The following is a 23,618-nucleotide window of genomic DNA, read 5'->3' as shown; positions in this document are numbered from 1 at the left end:
TATTTCCAAAATAGGCGTTCAAGCACCCTACAGATTTGTACAAAGAGCTCTGAGTCTCTGATCGACCAAGCAACTGCAGGATAAAAAATAAAAAATAAATGAAAAAAAAAAACGCCGCCACCACTCGATTTCTCTGTCCAAAAATGCTACTTGAGTATATGTACACCTATATTATAAGTATACATTTTTATAGGGGTTGGTACTTATTTTATTAATTTTTGTAACTAAAAATCCTAAAAGAATTTAAAACTATAGCATTTTCCTTCTTCATCAACTAATTAAGCTGGTCAGTTTCCCGAACAGTTACAGATCAGAGTAGGATTTTGAAACACGGATATACAGGAACAGTTTACAGATGCCGCATAAATATATGCATCAATCCTCCTTCATTCCCTTTCTTTCCTTTATTCGGGTAGAGTCCTCCAAGAATTTCATCAAATCAATATGATAACTGCTGCAAACAAAAGAAGCCCAAGAGCTATCTGATCTGATGTACTATTATTATATAAGAATAATTAAGCACCCGAATGAATGTTATGGGAGTGCATTAGTAATGCACAAAACTGTGAAAATGGCAATCCAATAAACACTAATAAGCTTAGCGTACAATTTATTGACAAGTTTTGGTCTATCATCTGACACTGAACTAAACAATCTGCTCAACTTGTTTGCTCAAATGTATCTGAGGTCTATTATGTTGAGACTACAACCAAGAAGATCATAATTAGGAAGTCGAAAAATGATTATCGAGCCATTCATGTTTGCTCAAATGCCTTAATTACTGTTGGATCAATTAATCCGGCAAGTCTTCACTTGTGTTTTCTACACAATTCACATTTTCTGCAGCTATCTTGGGCTCTCCCTGCAAGTTTAGGAAAAGGAAAAATAGGTAAATTAAGGACATGTTTGGATGCATAATAAAAAAAATCTCCATAAAATTTATAAACTGTAGTTTTGGTCTAAATAAAATAGGGAATCCTTCCATGACTTTAATTTTTAAACTGTTTGGAATTTGAAATTTAGATTTAAAATTTAAATTTTAAAATTTAAATTTAGATTTGAAATTTGAACTTTTAAATTTTAAATTTTGAAATTTTGAAATAGAAAATCTAATTTTAAATTTTAAATTTTTAAATTTTGAAATTTAAAAAATCAATATTATAAAATTTAGAATTTAAAATCTTGAAATTTAAATTTGATATTTGATATTTGATATTTGGAATTTGAAATTTGGAATTTTGAAATTTGAAATTATAAAATTTAAAATTATAATTTTAAAATTTATAATTATAATTTAACTTTTAAAATTATAATTATAATTTAAACCAAGGTTTAAATTTTAAGTTTTTAAATTTCAAATTTGAAATATAAAATTTTGAATTTTGAATTTTGAATTTTAAATTTTATGTTGGAATTTAAAATTTAAAATTTTGAAATTTAAAGTTTAAATTTTGACACATCTTGGGGCTGAGGGAGAACAAGAATGAGGAAGCCCAAGAATGGTGGAATTTTTTTTCTTTGGTTAGAGTGGATTATTATTTTGCTCCATTTTTTAGAGTTAACTATACTCTAAAAAATATATACTCTCTTGTGTGTTCCAAACACTTCATAAGATAATATTCCAACTAGTATAGTATAGTTTAACTATACTACGTTTTTAAGGGTATCCAAACGAGGCCTGAACGTTTTGCAATCAAGGAAGTAATACCAGAAGTTACGAGTAACCTTTCGAGCAAGCTGGTATAGTCACATAAGAAGCATATGTTCTCCTTACTAAAAGGATTGTTAGGATATATTTAGCAAGTATATATTACATTACAGATATAGTGGAACTTATAGTATATTCCAAATATACTATAAGGTTATATGGTAATATTATAAAGTTATAACAATGATTACCATATATACATCTCTTGTAATTATATAAACACATCAATGAAACCTTAAAGGGGACAAGCTCTTTAGCCTATCTTTCAAGCATACACTATTTTCTCTATGAAATGTGCAAGCCAATTGTAACCAAGATATGCTCCCAAAGGATAAAAGGTAAAGAGTACGTAACTGCCCTCAAATATGCTAAAGTGTAGCCTAGCTTTTAACTCTAATACAAAAAATTGAGAGGGTAACTTCCCCCTGCCTATTTGAATGTACTGAGAGCTGCAAATAATTGAGAACTCCCAAGTACATCTGAGTTTCGCATTTCCAGTAAATGTATCAAGAATAAAATGTTTAAAGAAGTGACAATACTAATGCTTAAATTCATATAAAAGNAAAAAAACTATATTTATATTTTAAATAAAATAAATTTAAAAAATTTAATTTTTTGCACAAAGCTTGTATTGTCTAAAAAATTTTATTAGTATGAGTTTATTTACAAGTATTTTTATTTACCTATATACATATATTATTTATTTATTTAGCTATTTATTTATTTATTTATTATTGTTAATTTGTGGGTGATCCTATCCCTCACCAACTGCTGCAGTTGGAACTACGGCCAATTTGGATGTAGTTCCAACTGCAGCATTTGGACCTTCTTGTGTAGTTGGAACTGCAGCAGTTGAACTCAACTACACTAAACCAAACAAAGGAATTGAGGCTGCACGTATTTGCAACTGCACTGCAGTTGCAAATGCGTGCAACCAAACAGCCCCTGAGAGCTGCAAATAATTGAGAACTCCCAAGTACATCTGAGTTTCGCATTTCCAGTAAATGTATCAAGAATAAAATGTTTAAAGAAGTGACAATACTAATGCTTAAATTCATATAAAAGATATTCAGGTGCCAGCCGTAACAGTGATCGAACACATTCATCAATATTGTATGTACTAAACTATTCAATGTATTGACAAGTAATTCCCTGTATAATTGTGCTAAATAGAGGAAACAACAGGAAAAAAAAACATGTATGATAAAGAGGAAGATAAACAGAATAAAGAAAGAAAAGTACACCATGATTTTTTGTCAGGAGATTAGGGATCTTCCATTTCTTCATCCGAATCAGAATCATATCTTTCATCCCCATCCTCTTGATCTTCATCGGTCTGGAAATCACACAACAATTAGAAAACAGTTGAATTTATATGGAAGTTAATACTAATTGCGCACTCTAGTGTGTTCCATTAATTGCCATAGCAACTAGCAAGATATATTGTCAAAATGGTCCACCAACCTATGTATTTAGTATGAACACATGCATTCCATGGACAATCTGAACTATTTCTCATCTTTCCAAATGTTAACCATATAGATGTACTTGACTAATATAGCCAAGCTAATTACATTGCCTTAGGAACTTATGTTTATTCAGCTTCAACATACACACAATCTAATATCTGCTCTCATTAATCCTCAGCTCTACCTTCACTTCATTTGACTACTATCTCAGTCCCCAATAGCCATCTTTTCGAATATAATTTTCTTCATGAGACAAATAAGTCACTCTTCCTTCTTTTTTTTTTCCTATTTTCTTTCCCTAGCAGCAGTGGCTGCAAGTTTTCAAATTTAAAGTTTGTAGCCTTCCTTTTAGAACTACCACTTATAGAAGAATAGCAACAAGTACGATGATAGACATGCCCAAAATTAACTATGTTTTGAGGATTTAATCCGTACCAGCTACATGTAAAAAAAATCAACAAGTATATGTCAAAATAATTTTATCAACATATCAGACTTTGTGGGCATATGTGTCCAGATGTCTGTTTATGCATGTGTGTGATGCATTTGCATATTCTTGATAGCACGTGCATTTTGAATGAGGATTGATTGATAAATTATTATCAAGATCTGTTAACATGGAAATTCGTGAAGTTCATGGTAAAATTTAGAGAAGAGAGTACCTCAACAAGCTCCGTATCAGGTCGCCGTTCGTGAAATTGGACACTGGGAGCATGCGGAAGCTTTGAGAGAATATCAAAAACCTTTTGTTTAATATTTTCCAATTCTGCGCTTGAATTTGCATTCTTCATGTTACTTGTTGGCCTGTGAAGGGTATATACCGGAGCAAAATATCCAGAATATTCACTATCTGGCAACTTGTCAGCAACTTCTGCACCAATTGCCACTGCTGTCTGCTCAAGGGGAAAAATAAAAACACACTGCATCAGAAGTGCTCAAAAACATATAAAAATGATTTTTTTCTGATAGTAAAATGGAACAAAATATAACATTCAATTTAGTTCGACCCAATGGTACAAGAATAAAACCAGACTAATCGAAAAGAAGTACATGCTAAATGTGTTGCTTTAAATTTTGAAAGTTGTGCAATCTGTTTCTGTAAGGGATGCAAAAAGTGGCTCATCCAACACGCCATCCCCATCCTCGTCCTCCTTCTCCTACCCCAAGAGGGAAAACAACAGAACACTGAATAGTGATAACGGTAGCTACTTTTTTTTTTTTTCTTTCCCGAAAAAGTAGTTAAGAAAATCATGTGCGTCACTGCCTGAAATGCAATTGGTGAAAGAGCGATAATTGGATCAAATATATATAGCTTTCACGTCTGGACACAATTTCTGATCTAAACATACAGCAAATGTAAATTACTTGTGCTTGCTAAATTCAAGGGTGTTTGTACACAAATCCAGAAGAAGCTTAAGTACTAAGGATGACAAGGGAAAATGAAAAGCCAATATGTTGAATCCTGATGCAAGAACAACGAATCACTAGAACCTATGAAAATGACAACAAGAAAAAGGCATCGCGAATAAGATACAGAATCTTGTTTTACCTCATAAGTCCAGCAGCAAGCAACATTCGGCATTCTATAGCCACCACCGCCAAGCAGCAAAAGGGGCACATTAAATGATCTCATAAATTTAACACACTCTGCATGGCCTCTGACGGAAAGATTGAAACGTCCTAATCTATCTCCGGATAAGGAGTCAGCACCACACTGTAGCACCACGGCATTCGGATCGAAAACTTCCATAACTTTGGTCATAATGGGTTTGAACAAAGAATGATAGTTTGCATCATCAATACCCTCTTTTAAAGGGACATTTATGGCATAGTATTTCCCCTTTTTATCACCAATATCATCTATGCCTCCTGTCCTGGGGAAGAAATCTCCATATTGATGGAACGAAACGGTCATTACTCTGTCTGTTGTGTAGAAAGCCTCCTCCACGCCATCCCCGTGGTGTACGTCAATGTCAACATACAAAACACGCTGCCAGAGAGAGAAGCAAAATATTATCAGCAAAGAACATGAATATAGCGATTAACATACAAAGGAAGTCATGCTTATCCGCCAATAAATTGAGACAATTTGGTATGAGTTCCTCTTCGTAAAGTAACAGAGATGCTACTAGATTACATAATCCACCAGAAGTAACAGAGACGCTACTAGATTACATAATCCACCAGAACAGAGTAAGTACTTCATAAGCTTACAGTCTTAAACAGAGAACTTGATCATCTTATTTCAGCTCAAGTAATTGATGCTTAATGGATTAAAACAGCTGCACAGAGGAGAGGTCTATGTATTTCGCTTTTAATATTTTACATTATTTAGGCCAATCTATGGAACTGCCACATAAATCATCTTAAACAAATCGAAGAAAACTCACACAAGAAACAATTTAATATTAAGAGATTAAGGACATCAAACACTGGGGCATCTACATAAAGCGAAGCAAATGATTGAAGCTTCAAAGTTCTACTGTTAGCCCAAAAAATTAAAGAACTCTTGGATGATCAGAAACAAAATAAAGTAGAACTTAATTAATTAGCAGAAAAATTTTCGTGTTAGGGCTCCTAGCACAGATCGATCCATCGTTACTTCCTTTTCTGATCTCAAACGAGAGATCGAAGAAACAACAACACACATAAACACATAAATCGAGTAAAAGCGATCGCGATCGAACGGACCTTGTAGCACTTGAGGAGCTCGAGGATGGCGAGGACGATATCGTTGACGTAGCAGAACCCGGAGGCATTGTCGCGCTTGGCGTGGTGGAGCCCCCCGGACCAGTTGATGGCGATGTCGTAGGCCCCTTCGTTGAGCCGCGCGGCTGCGTCGAGGGAGGCGCCGGCGTAGCTCCGGCAAAAGTCGTAGAGGTTGAGGAAGAGGGGGCAATCCTCATCGGAGATGTTGAAGCGTTTGGCAACGCTCGTCGCCAGGGGCATCAGCGGGCTCGTCTCGCGGAGGAAGTCGACGTAGTCGTCCGTATGGAAGCGGCAAAAGTCGCTCTTCTCCGCGCGGCGGGGGAAGAACACCTTCATGCGGTCGAGGAGGCCGTATTTGACGACGAGGTCGTGGGTGATGGTGATCCGGAGCGGCCTCATCACGTGCCCAGAGCCGTAGTAGTAATCCCCCACCTCGGGGTCGTAGAAGTAGCACACTCTGCGCCGCGCCTCTCCCCCGCAAACCGGCGAGGAAAGCGAGTTCCCCCCCGTGTCCATGGCGATCTCCTTCGTCGTCGCCGGAGCAGGAGAAGAGAGAGAGAGAGAGGTGTTGGGGAGATGGTGGGCGATGTGGGTTGGGGTGGTTTTATAGTGCGGTTCGGGATCCGGATTTCAAGAAGTGAAATTACGAAATGAGGGCTCGGGCCTATATTCTAGGATTTCCCGGTCTCTGACTACTACTAGGACTCTGTGGTCCACTCCGACTCGGATTCGGAATTAAGTAACGATTCATTTGACAGAGGAAATATGAGCGGGAAAAAGGGTAACTCAAAGAGTTAGATAATTTTACGTGGTTCTATCTTAAATGAAGGGAAAAAAAAAAAAAGAAAAGAAAAAGGAGTGGATTGCTGTGGAATATTTATTTTTTATAACAAGAATTTTGATTGTTATGGAAAAAGTTGATCGTTATTGAATATCATTTTATTTTAGCATTTTACTAGAAGAAAATTACTGTTATAGAATATCAATTCCTCTCCTTTGCACTTTTTCTTTTCTTTTCTTTTTTTTTTGCTCAAATGGAGTGTAAAAGTCATAAAAAAAGTTTGAAAGGGAAGCGTGCAGGCAATTTAGACTGTTTGGTATTATTTTTCTAATTTGCTTTATAGTAATTACTGCGCTAGACTAAGCCAGGTAGTTAATTCTATCTAAAATTGTGGGATATTCTGTTTATTTTTATTTTTAAAGTAATATTACATTGTATATATCATAATCAGCCAAATAAGATATATATTTTTTTGACCTTATCAAAAAATATATTTTTTTTATATGCTTTTATTCCAACTTATATTCGCCTAACAGCATTATAACTCATACATTGATAATGAATCATTTTGATTTTGTTTTCGATTTATTTTCATTTCGATTCCGATATTGATTTCGACTTTAAACCAAACACGCCCCAAATGGTAGGAGTGAGAACAGATCAACTCGATCAGTTTCCAAATTCATGGATTAAAATTTCTCTATGAGTCAGATGTCAAGTTACAAATTCTTCTAATTTGAATTTGGATTCCGGTTCATTATATTTTTCTTTTGGAGTCAAAATATCTAAGTCCAAACTTATTTTGGTATGGTCTCAACATGTAACATTTTGGTTGAGTGCATATTCAACATTATTATTATTATTTATAATCTTAATATATTCAATATTTTTTTAATAAATTTTACAAAATTGAAAATTCATAGACAAATCTTTTTATGATTTAAATTTATATATTCATTCGATATATCCGTTTAATATCCAATCCTTATTCGAGTATATTTTTACATTTTTTATTTTCGTATCCAACAAATTTCCAAATCTGTATCTAGATCTGATGTGACAAATATACTTTTATCATATATCAATTTGTATTTTTGTATCTAACTAATATCTGAAGCTATATCTATATTCAACGAGAAAATATGAATATGAATATCTACCAACTGACCCAGTACTATACTATCTATATCCGATCCGTTTTCCATCTCTACAAATGGCCCGGAGACATCGTTTGGAATTACAAAGGGTGCCCCTCATGAAAAAATTCTAGAATGCAACGGGTATATTAATGTCATAGCGTAACAAATCAATCAAAAATCTCCAGAATATATGTCCCATCATGATTATAAAAAAGCATTTTTATTGTACTTTTGTTTGGAAAGAAGATAGGTGATTGACTTATTATTAATAACGTGGTGCAAGTGAGGTAGTGTAGAATTCCTCCACCTCATGCGTGTCGAATTTGATTAACAAAAAAGGGAAAAAAAATTCCATGGGTTGTCACTGGCCCAATATCATTAAATGGGCGCTCCCTTATAAATGGGCCCTCACTCCCCCTTTCCCCGCTCTCTTCTTCGATCCGTCGCTATATACTCACTACTGAGCGCTCGCTCTCTCTCTCTCTCTCTCTCTCTCTCTCTCTCTCCATCGCGTTTATCTTTTATATACGCTTGAGCCTCGGTATCGCCATGAATCGCTTCATCTCCTACCGAGAACTCGGCGCTGGAGCTCGACGCGCGGCTTGGAGTTGGTTCTCCCCTTCGATCTCCTTAGCTTCTAGGTATGCTTTGCTATCGCTCGGCCCCCCGTTCGATCGCTCTGGGGGCTTCGATTCATCGTTCGATTCAATCCTTATTTCTCGTTATGCTTCGATTTAGCTCTCTACTTCCATTCGAATGATCGATACCGAAGGGAGGCGATAGGAATTGGATGAATCTGTAATTTGTGTTTTTTTTCTTATTTAATTTTGTTATCGGTAATATCTTAAGATGTTTTTATTATCATTCTAAGAATTTGCGATGTTTTAGTGTCTCTTTGTTAGTTTCTATCATGTCTGGTTAATTAACTATTGAAGATAATTGTTGCTGAGGATCGGCCTGTATTTATTGTTGTAATATCCTGAAAATTAAGAAATGGAGATTGTAAAGTATGTTTGGTGGAATTTTGTGAAGTTTCTATTCAGAAGAGAACAATTTTGATATGCAACAAACTGAGCTGTTTCCTTTTTTTTTTTTTTGTTTCTCCCTCTCAGTTTCTCCAGCTTTCAGATATTAAGATTCAGGTTAGGAAGCAAAATTAGAGCAGCAGAATCTAACATTTCCCGCCTCAGATATCATATGTTAAGAATTGTTTATGAACATAGTATAAGCAATTTTGTTTCTCTAACAAATGTTGCATATTTTCGGTCCAAAATCCGCTTTGCTGTTTACAGGCAAGGCAAGATCAAGTACAATTCTTAAGTGAAAAACTCATGGGTCAAATTGCAATTTGTGAAAGTTTAGGACTATCCTGCTACACTTTTCTCACCTGGCTTTCTCTAATAATTTGCCATTGTTTCAGACAAAGAAAAAAAGAAAAGAAAAATGTCATTGCGAGTTCCCTTAAGGAGTATCCCACTTGCCATTTTGTGAGCTAATTTTGATGTGATGTTTGCTAGAAGGTGTACATTTGTTTATCGTCTCATTTACCGAACAAATATTTGGAAGATGATGAACTTGCTCTCCGACCCCCACCCATGTAATCTTCGCTGGTTTCTAAATCTATTGTTTCTGTCTTCAGAAGGTCCGTGCATTCACCATCCTTTGCCACAGTAGATGTTGAAGACCTTTCTAGTTCACATCCTGCAGAAGTGAAGAACTTGGGTAACTTAACTAATTTTTGTTGGACCGGCCATTATACATGTTTAAATTCTTCCATATGAGCCTCATTAATACAAAAGGATTCATAGACCAGGAAACTGCATGCGAAGAAGCAACAACATATTTTTTCCCAGCTATGCATGAAATCGTACTGATTATGTGATGCAAATATCATTCAGCTCTAGAGATGGGATGCTGATAAAATGGAGCACTAAATATTCATTTTGTCGAGAAAGGGGAACCTAGTGCAAATGTGACACAGTTCTGATTGCGAGGGCACTTTTGGCAAGCCTAATTTGTCACATAACATGATGCCTTTGGAGCGAGCATTTTTTCCCTCTATTTTTTTAAGAAAATTTAGTAAAATTGTAGGAAGAGCTTGTTGATTACTGAAACAACAGAGGTTAGCGTATGTCCTTCGTCATGTGCCGTTATGCCCCATCAATCTAGTTTTGAACATATGCACAAATCTGTACTATTAACCATGTAGTTTAGTTCTATTTTCTGTGCTATGTTTGATAGTTAACAATGACTGTAAGTGATGCTATTGTGATTACTTTTAGTGCAGGGCAACTGGAAGACATCTGCTAACTGGAGTTCGATACTTGACCCGCTAAATGGTGACCGGTTCATTAAGGTTGCTGAGGTTCAGGAGACAGAAATAAAGGCATGCTATTCAGAGGCTTATGCATCATGTTTCCTTTCTGCAATTTTTTGAGGATATTTGTATTGCATATATTTCTAACTGGACTTTTGCATAAGATAAATTTGGTGGAAATCACACCATTTGTAGTTTAAACAGTCTTCTAGGACGTTGTGACTAGAAAATCTAATTAATTATATTGTTTTCTTTTTCCAGCCACTTGTGAAGAGCTTATCTAAGTGCCCAAAATATGGGCTTCACAACCCACTTCGGGCTCAAGACAGGTCTGCATCTGAATCCTTTTAGAAAACTTAATACTTTTCTTCAATCTGCAACTTTGCCAGTGCATGAAACTGCACCCTTATGCTAAGTGAACTAAAGCTGTGCTGCTAGTGGGAACTAGAGTTAGCTGGGATTTTAGAATATATTCACTGTTCAAGAGATCACTTTATCTGGACCTTGGGCTACTTTGCCTTTCCCTTAATGTTTTGTTGGATGTTTTCTATCCATGGAATTGTATAATTCTCCTTCATGAGAACTTTACTTCGATCTTTCTTGTCTCCATTGTATTTTCTGGGGGTGAGAGATTGCTTGGACTAATAACAGTATGGGGCTATTGTAAATCTGCCTTATTTCATAGAATTGCTATTCCAATTGAGATATTTTGGCTGTGCAGTTTAGGAGGGAATTCAACATAACGCTAACATGTTTGGTGGGAAAATGGGATACTCTACCTGTCTACCACCATCCTATTCTATTCCCCAACCAAATATTAACTTTCATCCACTCCATTTCTCTTAATTTGTGTTAATCATGTAATGATTACTACATTTTACCTGAGTTTTAGAATGATTTTTTAGGTATGTTATGTATGGAGATATATCTGCAAAAGCTGCTAATATGCTTGCTCAACCTGAGGTAGGACTTCTTCTCAGAAAGAAAATAAATAGGCATGTGGTTAATGATTCAGCACAAAGCGGGGTAAAGTTTGTAACTTTTCTCATTTTGATCCACGGCAATAGGTTTCACATTTCTTTACAAGGCTTATTCAGAGAGTCTCTCCAAAGAGTTATAAACAAGCTCTTGCTGAAGTTAATGTTTCTCAAAAGTTTCTGGAGAATTTTTCTGGAGATCAGGTATATATGTCCAATGGGCTTTCAGTTTTCCGCTGCTTTTTTCATAAATATTATCCATTTCTTTGACTATAGCTTGATTAACATAGTACTTATTCGAGTCATTTCTTATATAATCTCTTCTCTTCTGTCAGAAAAAAATAATTCTGCAATAAAATCATATAACATAGTTTATCCCAGGATTCTAGATTTCTATGTTTTTGGCAGTTTAGAGCAGAATTCAACAACTAGGTAGTTGAAGTTGGATAAATGTAGAAAATTAGGAACTTAAAGAGGATGAATGCAAAGTTGCGTTCAGTGTAGGATTGCGTGCAATTTTGTGTATGAAAAGGATATACTTCTTAGTAGGTGCTGGAGAGAGAGAGTTGGCCTTTTGGATTCTACACTTGTATTTGAGAGATGTGTGAATTGCACAATAGAGGTTTACCTCAACCCCTCATGCAGATTGGTTGTTTTTATTCTCAAAATAAAAAGAAAAAAAGATTTTTTTTTAAAAAAAAATGGTATTGAGTTCCATCTGATTTTTTTTTTTTTTTTTTCAACCAAAAGAAGTTACTGCCTCCTACCATAAGCCTATGGTTTTCTGTTTTATGCTATCAGGAAATCTTTCTTCTGCATATTGTAAAAGTTCCGTCAGATTTCTTCATCTGAGTCATAATTACATGCTGAAGCAAGGTTAGGAACTAACGGGAAACATAAATGTTCTATTTTGTTTTCTTGTTCCACTAGTTATGCCTTGGGATTTAAGTAATCGCCAAAGTTAGATTACATGATTGATTCTTGTATGATGCAGTATTATACATATTTATGCTTTGCCTTTTTTTAAAAAAATGATTTTCGGCTTACACCATCTTACAAGGTAGAATTATACCTTATGAAGCAGTATTCAGTTAACCCTAGTTGTTGCTAACCATATTGATTGTTGCCTCTTGGATCTGACAGGTTCGCTTTCTAGCGCGATCATTTGCAGTACCTGGAAACCATCTTGGACAACATAGTCATGGTTATCGCTGGCCGTATGGTCCTGTGAGTCTCATTTTCACATCATAAATTGGTTTTAATTTTGTAATAGAGGACAATATATATACATACAAACTGTCGTTGATACATAAAACAGCAGTTTAACTGCACAGTTGACCTCGCTGTCATGTTTATGTACAGAAAAAAAAAATTGCAGTTTTTGTTCATTTATTTTCATCAAACTGCTGAGAAGTTAACATACTCAGAATTTTGTTTGTATCAACAGGTTGCCATTATCACGCCTTTCAATTTTCCTTTGGAGATTCCACTACTGCAAGTTATGGGTGCACTATACATGGGAAATAAACCAGTGCTAAAAGTTGATAGCAAGGTTTGTGAAAATTGAAAATGTTCTATTAAATCAATTTCATCCTCATAATTTGCCACTTGTTTAGCATTGTTGCTGGGCAAAAGTGAGTCTTAGAACTGTGATAGCCTACTGATGATCTTAATTCACTTAATGCCGGTAATTCAGATGGTATTGTTGCCAAATCATTTATATGTTTCTGATCAGATATATCTGAGCGGAATTCTTTAGTTATGCAGTTTTATGTTGTTTCTTTGTTGGCTGATTGACAAACAGCAGAGGTACCTCCAAAATGGATGATCTTTAGTGTTAGATGCCACTTTGGGATTTTTATTTTAAAAGAGAACTTCCAAACTGCTTGCTCTTTTGCTTCACTTCGAATGTGATATTCTTGTTTACAGTATGGTGATTATGAGATGTTCATACTGGTAATATACTTTCTTTTCTTGTTTTCAACATAGATATTATATAACTTCTTCTTCCTCTCTTGAGTATGTATTTATATTAGTAATATACTTTCTTGTTTTCAATGTAAATAAGTATATAGCTTACTCTGCTTCCTCTCTCGAGTACGTTTGTATCCTAGTGAACATTGTAGGATCAACTACACCAAGATGAACTAGGAATTACTAACATGCTTATTATAACTACTTATCATCCTTTCTTACTTACCCTTTGTTTGGTTTTACTTGTTCTTTCATTTTTTTTTTTTCTAGTTTGTAGTTATAGATTGATTGATTATTGTTGCACTAGGTAAGCATTGTGATGGAGCAGATGCTTCGGCTGCTCCATGATTGTGGGCTGCCTATGGAGGATGTTGACTTCATTAATTCTGATGGGATAACGATGAACAAATTGTTGATAGAGGTATTGTTTTCTCTTAACAATTTTTGATGTAGCTGTAGTTGTAACTTTTTCCTTATATAATTACTATAACTGTTTCAGCTTGGTGTTTCCGTTTAAAAAATCATGATGACAAAATATATTTTCCGGATGCTTGTAATAAATTAGGTTGCAGGCGTTTTCATCTGTTTGGAAGTGATTGTTTATGCTATTCTAAATTGCAGTTAACATAGATTTTTTTAACATCCATAAACAGGCAAAACCGCAAATGACTCTTTTCACAGGGAGCTCGCATGTAGCTGAGAAGCTGGCTTCTGACCTAAATGGTCGTATAAAATTGGAGGATGCCGGATTTGATTGGAAAATTCTTGGTCCAGATGTTCAAGAGGTTCCGACTCCACCTTTATGCAAGCACTATAATTTTCCATGTTCCATGGTCCAATTGATCTCTATCTTCATTTTTTTTATTGCAGGTTGATTATGTTGCTTGGGTTTGTGATCAGGATGCCTATGCTTGCAGTGGTCAAAAGTGCTCTGCTCAGTCTATTCTATTTGTGCATGAGGTAGTGTCTGGTATTTAAGTGCTTTTTAAATATAGGATATATTCAATTGTTTTATGAGTCTTATTATATTTTTCAGTTCCAGCCTAATATTTGCTCAATAATCTCTAGTCACTTCTTGGTTGAGTGTGAAGAGACCTAGTTAACTTCTAAATCATTTTGAATATGCATTTTTTTAATTGAATCTTCCCTCGGATTTTGTTCATTTTGATTTAAGTTATTTCCATCAGCTGAATTGGGAATTCCTACTTAAGCTGTTGGCTTTTAACCCTTTTTTTTCAAAAAAAAAAAAAAAAATTGTGGGTAGATTTAACTTCTTTGTCATGTGAAGGATAACGATTCATTACTTGGCAGAACTGGGCTTCAACTGGTCTAATTGATAAACTGCAATGTCTTGCTGGAAAAAGGAAGCTTGAAGATTTAACTATTGGTCCAGTTCTTACAGTAAGTAGGCTATTACTGATCGATTGCTTCTTTTTATTTTGCATAGAACACTTGTTTCCTATCTTCTCTTCTGAATTCGCAGGTTACAACAGCAAGCATGCTTGAGCACATCCACAAGTTGCTTAAGATTCCAGGGTCTAAGATTCTATTTGGTGGTGAACCTCTGGAGAACCATTCTATTCCGGAAGTTTATGGAGCCTTGAAACCAACTGCTCTTTTTGTTCCATTAGGTGAAATGCTTAAAACCGACAACTTTGAGCTTGTGACAAGAGAAATCTTCGGTCCTTTCCAGGTGATGACCGAAAGTTCTATGAATCTATTTTTCATAAGGATTATTCTTTTTTCTGAGAGGTATTCATAAAGTTATACTGTTGGTTAGTACAAGCTGCTCAGAACTAGCCATTATCGATTGGAAGTAAAAGATTTCCTTGGAGTTATTGAGTTTCATATATTTTCTTTTCACATATATTGGAAGAAATATGCAGTTTTAGGGCTTGTTTGGTTCATTCATTTTGGATATGGAATGGGAATCGGTTTGATCAAATCCGATTAATTTTGTTTGGTTTACAGGAATCGGTTTGGGATTTCTATTCCGGACTGGAATGGGAATGTCCCATTAGCCTTCAAACTGATTCCGGCCTCCAAGCCCGGAATGAGATTTCATTCCCAAAGCCCATTGGGTTCCCGAAGCCCCCCGAAGCCTATTGGGTTGCGATTCAATACCCAAAGCCCAAAAGGTTTTCTGTAATTAACACACTAGAATTGCAATTCCCAATTAGCTTCCCAATTGCGATTCAATACCCAAAGCCCATTGGGTTCCGGACTGGAATAGGAAAAATGTACAGAGACCCCCTGTAAAACAACTCTTTAATTGATTTTTTTATAATTTTTTTCTTGCATAAAAGTTTTTAAAAATAAATTTGATTTTTTTTTGAAAAACTCATTAGAGAATAATATTATATTTTTCATAAATTTTAAATAATATAATATTATATTTGAGTGTTAAATTAGTATTATGATATCCTATAATTTTTTAGTTTATAAGAACCAAACAATAAAATGGGAATAACTCATTCCAATTCCCAATCCACAAATGAACCAAACGTCTTCGGGGAGTGGACCATTCCAATTGTCATTCCAATTCATTCCCATTCCATTATTCATTCCAATTCCATCCTTGAACCAAACAAGCCCTTAATCTTAATCATTTTACCTATTGCAACTAAATTTACTATAAACCATTATCTACCACATTCTTCGCAGTCCACAGTTGAATAGCTTCTGAGTTTATCTGCTGTCACTTATTCTTGTTCCAGATTATTACAGAATACAGGCATGATCAGCTTGAATTAGTTTTGGATGCTTGTGAGAGGATGCATGCACATTTGACAGCTGCTGTGGTTTCAAATGATCCATTGTTCCTTCAGGCAAGATTTACATTAAGTTCAAATTGACTGCCTTTATTATTTAATTTATGATACCTGTTGCATCTGTAGTTAATGTCACGGTGTCTCATATCTCAAATATATATGGATTACCTTCTTCATTTCAGGTTCTTTTGGGACATATTAGTAGGTGCAGTAATTCAATATAGAGAATTAAATTGCACCAGTTGTGTTGGATCCTTAAATGCTATTACAGGGAGAGTCATAGTTAAAAGTTTCTATGGTGGGTCAATAAGATTTTAGATAGGGCATTGAAGTTCTAATGGGAAAGGTTGCTTACCAGTCATACTCTTTCTAGTCATTCATGATAATTCACTAGCTTTTTTCCTGAGAGAACAATCTTTGCCTGCATTTTTCATGTAATGAAAACTGTGCTTAAAGGTGATCCAGCTCATGACTTGCTAGTTCCTCTCCTACCATGGAATTAGCTATAGTTGAGACTAAAAGCTTAGATGCCTAAGCAGCTTTTGTTATATTTGCACCATGTGATTAGTGTACCGCAACGAATTCGTTTTTGTAGGATGTAATAGGGAGATCAGTCAATGGGACTACGTATGCCGGAATCCGGGCAAGGACCACTGGTGCTCCGCAGAACCACTGGTTTGTTAAGATACATCAATAAACACTCTCATAGTTAAAAATATCAATAAAGATTAAAGAGCTTATATCGGCAATTATTGGGCCTACACAGGTTTGGTCCAGCAGGCGACCCGAGGGGTGCAGGGATTGGAACCCCGGAAGCCATTAAGCTTGTTTGGTCTTGCCACAGAGAAGTCATATATGACATTGGGCCTTTGCCCAAGGACTGGGAAGTGCCAGCTGCTACATAATCTGAGGGAAATTGAATCGAAAAGGCCCCAGGAAGAGGAACATAAAACAAAGGTTTTCAAATGTGTTTTGATTTAAAAAAATAAAAATCCTCGGCCAAGGTTGAGATGTGCGCCCAACGGGTGGCAGGAGAGTTCATTGTGACTGATAACTGTTTACACAATTATTGGCCTTCTAAATCATAAGAATGGCTTTCGATGGTGGCTGAACATCAGACCACACCATTTGAGTGCCATTTAGGTTTTCGGTTCGTGTTATTTATTGCCTTTCTTTACGTCAGTGGTGAAAAAGCTTTTGCTGATAGAAATCCGTTAAGTTGCCTTAACCATCCTACCTTACATTTTATTATCAAAGTAATTTCTGTTCTTATTTAAGCTATGAGAGAAGATAGAGCAAATAGCAAGTTAAAGTCTCATTTTGTGTCATTTAAGTTTTGTTTCTGTTTTTTCTTTTTAACTCAGCTTATGGCGTCTGGAGGACGTGTTTCACAAATACTAATAGTTGGTAAGTTGCTAGGACGGACAAAACAACCAAGAAAGTAACGATTGCCATTTTCCATTGATACCACATGGTCTCATAATTGTACAACCGTTATGTTAACGTACAAGCACATCTAATATCATAGAGTGGTAGAAAGCAAGGCCCAAAATCAGAACACCGCCATACCATGGCTTGCTGCTTATTCACGACTGATCAAAACAAAACATACACGATAGTTTTTTGAAGTTCGATCAATACAGAACATGCCTCAATACCTGGAGGGAATATGGTATTACCGTACAAAGTTTATTTAAAGTACAGCAATTTTTTCCCAGTAGTTGTTTGCGCAAGAAGATTACATGTTATTGTCGGTGGTGCAAATAACGAATGGTATATGACCCAGGCGACTCCACATTCACCGGTGGAAAATAGATAGACGTTCACAAAGGTCCTTCAAAATAAACTTTTTTACATTACTTCGTAGCACTCAAAAGATGAAAACCACACTGTCGTGGACTCGGGACTTCTGATTCTGTGCTACACACTCGGATATCCACATGAGATTCCTTATTTCCTGCTCCCTTAGCCTTATGTATGCAAAGAAGACCGCATAGTGAAACTGCAAATTGTTTAAATAAAAACAGAAAGAAAAATATAAATGTTTTGACCATATTGAATTAAGGGATGCCGATATTGACAAAGCAGTTTTACTATGGACAGTGCAAATTCAAATCCAGGTTCAATGTATCTAGCCATTGAAATAAGTACTGCTCAACAGATAGCACTAACTAGGAGGCTACATAAGTCGGGAACTGATGTAAGGCTTCACATTGCAGATAACTCAACGCATATATAAGATAGTATTGAAAGACAATGCCAGTGATCTAGAATAACCACTGCTTGCTGAACAAACATAGCAATTAGTTGTATAAATAAAAAGAAAAAAAAACTTTTGAATGTTATGCGTATAGATGATATTCCCACATATCCAGTTAAATATAACACTATATAGAGAGAGTATGTGCATTTGCAAGTATATGTGATTCAGCTAACGTCGAGTGCCTGATAAGAGATACCTGCTGTTCGAAAGCGAGGCAAAGCCTTTTCACTTCCTCTTCGTAGAAGGCCTTGTCCAGCATCTGGCTTTCTCCATAAGCTAACTTCACAAAAATTGACTGATATGGAGGGTATTTCTCCATTACACCCCGGACCTACAAAAAAAAACCCGAGGAAGAAATAAGATATGGTCATGACAAAGTTATCCAGCACTTTAAAAGAACTTCAGGAAGTAATGAACTGAATTCCTAGTACGCATTAGCAAAAACCACAAAAACTTAAGGGGGAAGAAATAAAAATTAAAAAGGAGAAAATATGATAATGTTTTGTTACATAATGGTTACAATATGTTATCTAGCTTGACAAAAAAAATATGTATAACACGAAAATACTAATTATGAAATAAACAAGGAGAGAAAAAAACACAAAAGGCTGTTCATGTGGAAGTAAAAGATGGTGAGGATCAGATATTAGCCAATTCTGCCGCTCTAACTGCCTCTTAAACAGAAGAATAGCCAAAGAAAGCCAGAAAATGTTTTCTGCCCATCACACATCACATTGTGTGCCACAACAACCTCTCCATGGAATATCACGCTACCTCTTATGGGAAAAGCGCTCGGCCTAGGGCACGCTAATCTGTATAGAGGGTAAAACTTATAATTAGTCCTTATACCATCCTAATATTGTTACTTGGTCCTTTAGTTCTTGCTTAGATATTGAGATTCAATCCCTGACAGTTAAAAAGAAAATCTCACATCCAACGACTTTTGCCAAAAAAATGACCGTCTATAACCTGTTTAAAGTAAACTAAAATAAGGATGTTAATTATCAGCAGAACGGTTGAATTGCAACAAAAAAGAAAGTTCAGGAACACTGCTTAAGCAGAAAGTACATTATTCGGACAAAAAAGGCATGATCCATACATTTAACCCTTGGTTGAATATCAAAAGCATTCAGATTGTCAAGATTCTACACCTCAAGTAAGAAATGAACCGCATTCCACATTCTCACAGAAAGTCCAACATGGAAACTCACCTGGTCAATGTCCTCACAGACAGCAAGTTCCTCATGACCATAAGGATACCTGTGAAGCAAAAAATTGTTATTTACTCAACAAATGAGGCATGTAAGGCTTATATCTTGCCAATTGATGAAAAACTCAGATGTATAACTTACAACAAACCAAAGCTCGAATAAAGCTTGCGGCGATCATCTCTAGTCAACTCAGTGCCAATACTGTACAACATAACTATATGTTATTATGGCAATGGTGCCATGATCTTGGCATTTCAAAATTATGTAAAAAAAATGCAGAAAAAATTTACTAATTGTCATGCAAAACAGAAAATTAAGATTACAAAACTAGAATAATAAAATGCAACATGCCCTAAAATTAGCAAAATTCCTATGCAGGACTCACCTATTTATGGTAATATTCACAGCTCTTCTATCAGCTTCAAATGCAAGAAGGTCACACATGATCTCGGCAGTAGCACCACCTAGTTTCTGATTAAAGCCATTAAATCAGAAAAGAAAGAAAAATTGCACTTAGATTTATAAAGAAAAGAATGTCGGCTTGAGTAACGCAAACATTGGTGAGAATCCAATTAATTAACAAAAACCAATTTCACCTGGCAAAATTTATAAAAATCTTCCAGGTATGCTTTGTAGAGTGTGTTCCTCATAATCTCAATATTCATATCGTCTAGGTCCTGGAAGAAACTACATATCAGAAAGACACACAGTAGCACGATGCGTGACACCAATACACTTAGGAGCAGCCACTGCTATCTTACAATCCACAAAAATCCAAGCTTACATTTAGCAGACAAAACATGAGCAAGACACAAAAATAGTACCTCCGATGTGATGCATTCAGAGAAATATGGGGCTAATGGCGTATCGACAAGAACTAATCTGTAAAGCTCACGCATGTTCTGTGCAACTGCAAGGGATGCAATACTGCAGGGAGGAGTGGAAAACAAAAATAAGTACAGCACTGTGAAAAGTGCTGAAAGGATAAAGTAAGAACCAACACATCTCTTTGCGAATTTACCTGTCAAACATACCCAACGGATGGCATTTCTCCAACAGCTCATGAACATCTCTCTCATGTAATGTTCCAGTGACAATAAGGACAACATTATCAATCATGTGACCATACCTGTACACATTATATAAAGTAAAGGATCTAATAAACTATACTACCATACAGTACTTGAACCCGCAGAAAGGAGATCCAAACATTACAGTAATAAAAAGTGCATCAATAGTATTAAAAAAGAATACTGAATATAATAATACCTACGTTATGTATTCCAGGAAAGTCGATAATGGCTCAGTGGCCTGGCACAACATATGCTTGTATTCATCAACCAGTTTAAGAGTGCATTTCTCCACGATTGTGGTTGTATGCAGAGGAGAAGGCTCTGCAAGCAGTTAGACAATGATGAAAGAAATTTTTTTTTTAAAAAAAAAGCACAATGAAAATTGAATACTATGATAGGAACAAGTTAGCAGGAAACCCATATTCTCTACAACTATATCAGCCAATTTTGGAAAGAAAAATCTGGGCTAAACTTTTAACAAAACTGAAATGTTTCGCTAAGTGGCGTAGTTACCTTACGGAACAGTTTAAGCTCATGCAACCAGGAACAACCAAACAGGGTTACATAAACTAGGAAACATGCTCAAGGAAACAACTATTAAAGTAAGATCTGATGTAGGAAACTGACGTGCAAATGTGCAGCAATAAGGAAAACAATAAGTTTCAGAGTTACCACAAGATCAACAATAACGGAAACAAACTAATCATCTATCCTACTGCAGTTGATATACTAAATACTTTTAAATTTTAGCACTGGTGATTCTCTAATGTCGACTAACTACGTCAGAGATCCGGATCTCGATAATGTTCTCACCAATACAAGCTTCAATCTAATGCTTCAGAACAATTTAGACCAAAACCAGTAGACAAATTAAACGGGTGCCGTTTTTCAGAAAATATTCAACGATTTACAGCGGAAAACATCACGAAATCATACCAAAAAGAATAAACACAGGATTGTTCGGGAAAGAGATCGGAAGAGTCACCATTTTGAAGGTAAGGCCCGTATTCGGTGGCGGAGAGGTGCATCTTAATGTCGTCTAGGGTTTCGCATTGGCACAGGTTGTTGTAGTCGGCGGCGGTGAGGAGACCGGCGCGGTGACCCCGCACAATCGCCTCGAGGTACCCATCGTTGATGTTGAACGTCATGGCTTCGAATCCGTACATCCTCGCCGCAGATCGGAGCGATCCGAGCGCCGATCGTTCGGATCTCGAAGGGGGATCGAGAGGAAAGGGAGAGATCCGGGACGAGGAAGGGCGAGAAGAAACCCTAGGAACGAAGAGGAGGGGGGCGAGGAAGAAGACGACGAAGAAATGGAGAGGGGGAATTATTAGTACGTCGATGGTCGACGATGCTCAAGATTGGGTCGACGTGTGTGGTGAACAACGTGTCCTAGTTAATGGGCGTAATAGAGCGCGAATAGTGACTTTTGGACCAAAATGGGTCCAAGGAAACCCAATTCGGTCCACGTTGTCCGGTCCAATTAAACTGGGCCTAACGGGTTCAGCGGCCCATATATCGCTGCAATTAGTATAGACTTGGTCCACCACGTCAGCGATAGACCGAGGCAATTAAAAATGCATCACAGTGTCTTGTGGTCTTGTGGAGCTGTAGTTGCTAGAGTAGTGTTATGCCTACTTTTGGTCGTTGTTGCGAGCGAGAGCGCTTAAACGTGGGGCACAACATAAGTCTTTTTTCGTAGCTATTTAGTAATATTAATCTAATTTGGATTTTTTTTCTTTGATAATAATCTTTGAAAATTTTAAATTTCAGGTTACAACCTTCCAAAAAAATTATTTTAGAATTTAACTTTTTTTCTCATCATGTCAGCAATACGTGTGGGTGGGAAATAGAGGAAATAATTAAAACAGTGAATCGTATTCTATTTTTATAGAAAAGTTGAACAATTCATCATATTTATCACATGATTTCCCATTTTCTTAAAAAAACTGTAAATTATTCACCATTTTTTTCTTCTTTTCCGTTCGTTCCATAGAATTTTTAATCCAGTATGATATGGCAAAAGATTTGCGCAAAAAGATAAAAAATGCATGTCTTATTGAGTTGAGTATTTTGGAGTATTTTGGAAATGGGAAGGAGTCCTTACTATTATCAGTTTCAAAAATCTGCCATACCCATTTCAAAAAAAAAAAAAAAAAAAAAAAAAACTATTGTACCCAGTAGAAACAATGTACTATAAATTTAATTACTACAATTTACATGGAGAACCAAGTTAGCACAGAATAATGCAGCCACCCAGCAAATATGAGGTGAATCTTTACTGTTTTACTACACTTGAGGACAAAGCATAAGCTTCTTAGAAACCTAAGATATAAGCCAAAAAATAGAAGATAAAGATAGAAGGGCGAATTTTCCAAGGAAATAATGAACCTTCTATTATCCTGTTTTTTTCACTTATATATTTCTAAATACATACAAAAAAAGAAAAACCCACCTCATCTTTATCCCACAAGATAAAATTGGCTTAAGAGACCATCAACTGCAGATCTCTCAGCGCTTTCGTTTCTTGTTCTGTATTGTCACAAGAATCCAAAATTTTCTTGGACTTGATTATTATCATTTGGGCAAGTTTATTGTCTTATTTTCACCCCTTCTTTAGCTTTACCTGGTTATGTCTCAAACTAGTTTTCCTGTTGGAGACAAGGGATTAATGTTAATCAACTTTTTTTAAACTGTTTTGCAATTTTACCTCATTTATTTTGCTTTTGCAATTTTTGCATTGTGGAGTGAACTGTTTCGAGCCAACAATATGGGCAAAACTCTGCACCACAAGGAAATTTAATTTACAAAAGTGCAAAATACAAAAAAGTGTGGATTTCATTTTAGGAAAATTGGGTGGATTTTTATGCAAACTAAGCCAACTCAAATTAGTCGATATTCTTATTTTCCCATGGTAAATATAGTATTCTGGGTGCTCAACAAGTCCACAGGAAAAATAAAAAAGAAGAATATTTCAGGTAAGTAGAGAATTTTGCCCTGAATCAGTATAGAATTATGTAATTAATTTGGCAGCCACAGCTAAGACAAATTTCCACACTTGGTATGGTAATGGAATTATCGTCTAACTTGTCTTCATTTCACTAAAGAACAAAATTAGAAGCCATATATAAGCACACCTGTGCTTGAGACTTGGAATTAGCTGCTCCATAACACATTATCCACTAGGGCAGGAGCTTTACGTGGCGAAAAAAAAAGAAGAAAAGAG

The 23,618-nt window shown here is 35.8% G+C and overlaps 3 protein-coding genes across 4 annotated transcripts; 1 reads left to right on the top strand and 2 right to left on the bottom strand.

Annotated features, from left to right (window-relative positions):
- On the bottom strand, window positions 498-6,452 carry LOC109717049 (histone deacetylase 19-like). Its single transcript, XM_020242706.1, has 5 exons — window positions 5,869-6,452; window positions 4,727-5,167; window positions 3,840-4,070; window positions 2,953-3,044; window positions 498-862 (listed from the first exon to the last, which is right to left on the bottom strand). The coding sequence occupies exons 1-4, from the start codon at window positions 6,400-6,402 to the stop codon at window positions 2,973-2,975; spliced, it is 1,278 nt and encodes a 425-aa protein (XP_020098295.1). The 5' UTR covers window positions 6,403-6,452; the 3' UTR covers window positions 498-862; window positions 2,953-2,972.
- Window positions 8,273-17,126, top strand: LOC109717003 (probable aldehyde dehydrogenase). Of its 2 annotated transcripts, none has more exons than XM_020242644.1 (16): window positions 8,273-8,447; window positions 9,449-9,528; window positions 10,089-10,192; window positions 10,385-10,452; window positions 11,029-11,086; window positions 11,191-11,304; window positions 12,244-12,327; window positions 12,548-12,652; window positions 13,382-13,495; window positions 13,728-13,859; window positions 13,945-14,034; window positions 14,386-14,475; window positions 14,558-14,767; window positions 15,792-15,902; window positions 16,441-16,520; window positions 16,612-17,126. In XM_020242644.1, exons 1-16 carry the CDS (start codon window positions 8,356-8,358, stop codon window positions 16,748-16,750), a joined length of 1,671 nt encoding a protein of 556 aa, XP_020098233.1. In that variant the 5' UTR covers window positions 8,273-8,355; the 3' UTR covers window positions 16,751-17,126. The 2 variants fall into 2 exon arrangements, with proteins under 2 accessions (XP_020098233.1, XP_020098232.1); XM_020242643.1 differs by having other exon boundaries at window positions 9,446-9,528.
- Window positions 17,395-21,757, bottom strand: LOC109717004 (probable V-type proton ATPase subunit d). The gene is made up of 10 exons (XM_020242645.1): window positions 21,378-21,757; window positions 20,593-20,713; window positions 20,341-20,448; window positions 20,144-20,246; window positions 19,916-19,996; window positions 19,705-19,790; window positions 19,461-19,520; window positions 19,320-19,368; window positions 18,305-18,439; window positions 17,395-17,847 (listed from the first exon to the last, which is right to left on the bottom strand). The coding sequence occupies exons 1-10, from the start codon at window positions 21,556-21,558 to the stop codon at window positions 17,716-17,718; spliced, it is 1,056 nt and encodes a 351-aa protein (XP_020098234.1). The 5' UTR covers window positions 21,559-21,757; the 3' UTR covers window positions 17,395-17,715.

This window comes from Ananas comosus, linkage group 11 (genome assembly GCF_001540865.1).
Source record: "Ananas comosus cultivar F153 linkage group 11, ASM154086v1, whole genome shotgun sequence".
Classification (NCBI taxonomy): domain Eukaryota; kingdom Viridiplantae; phylum Streptophyta; class Magnoliopsida; order Poales; family Bromeliaceae; genus Ananas; species Ananas comosus.
This window is presented reverse-complemented; position numbering and strand designations above follow the sequence as displayed.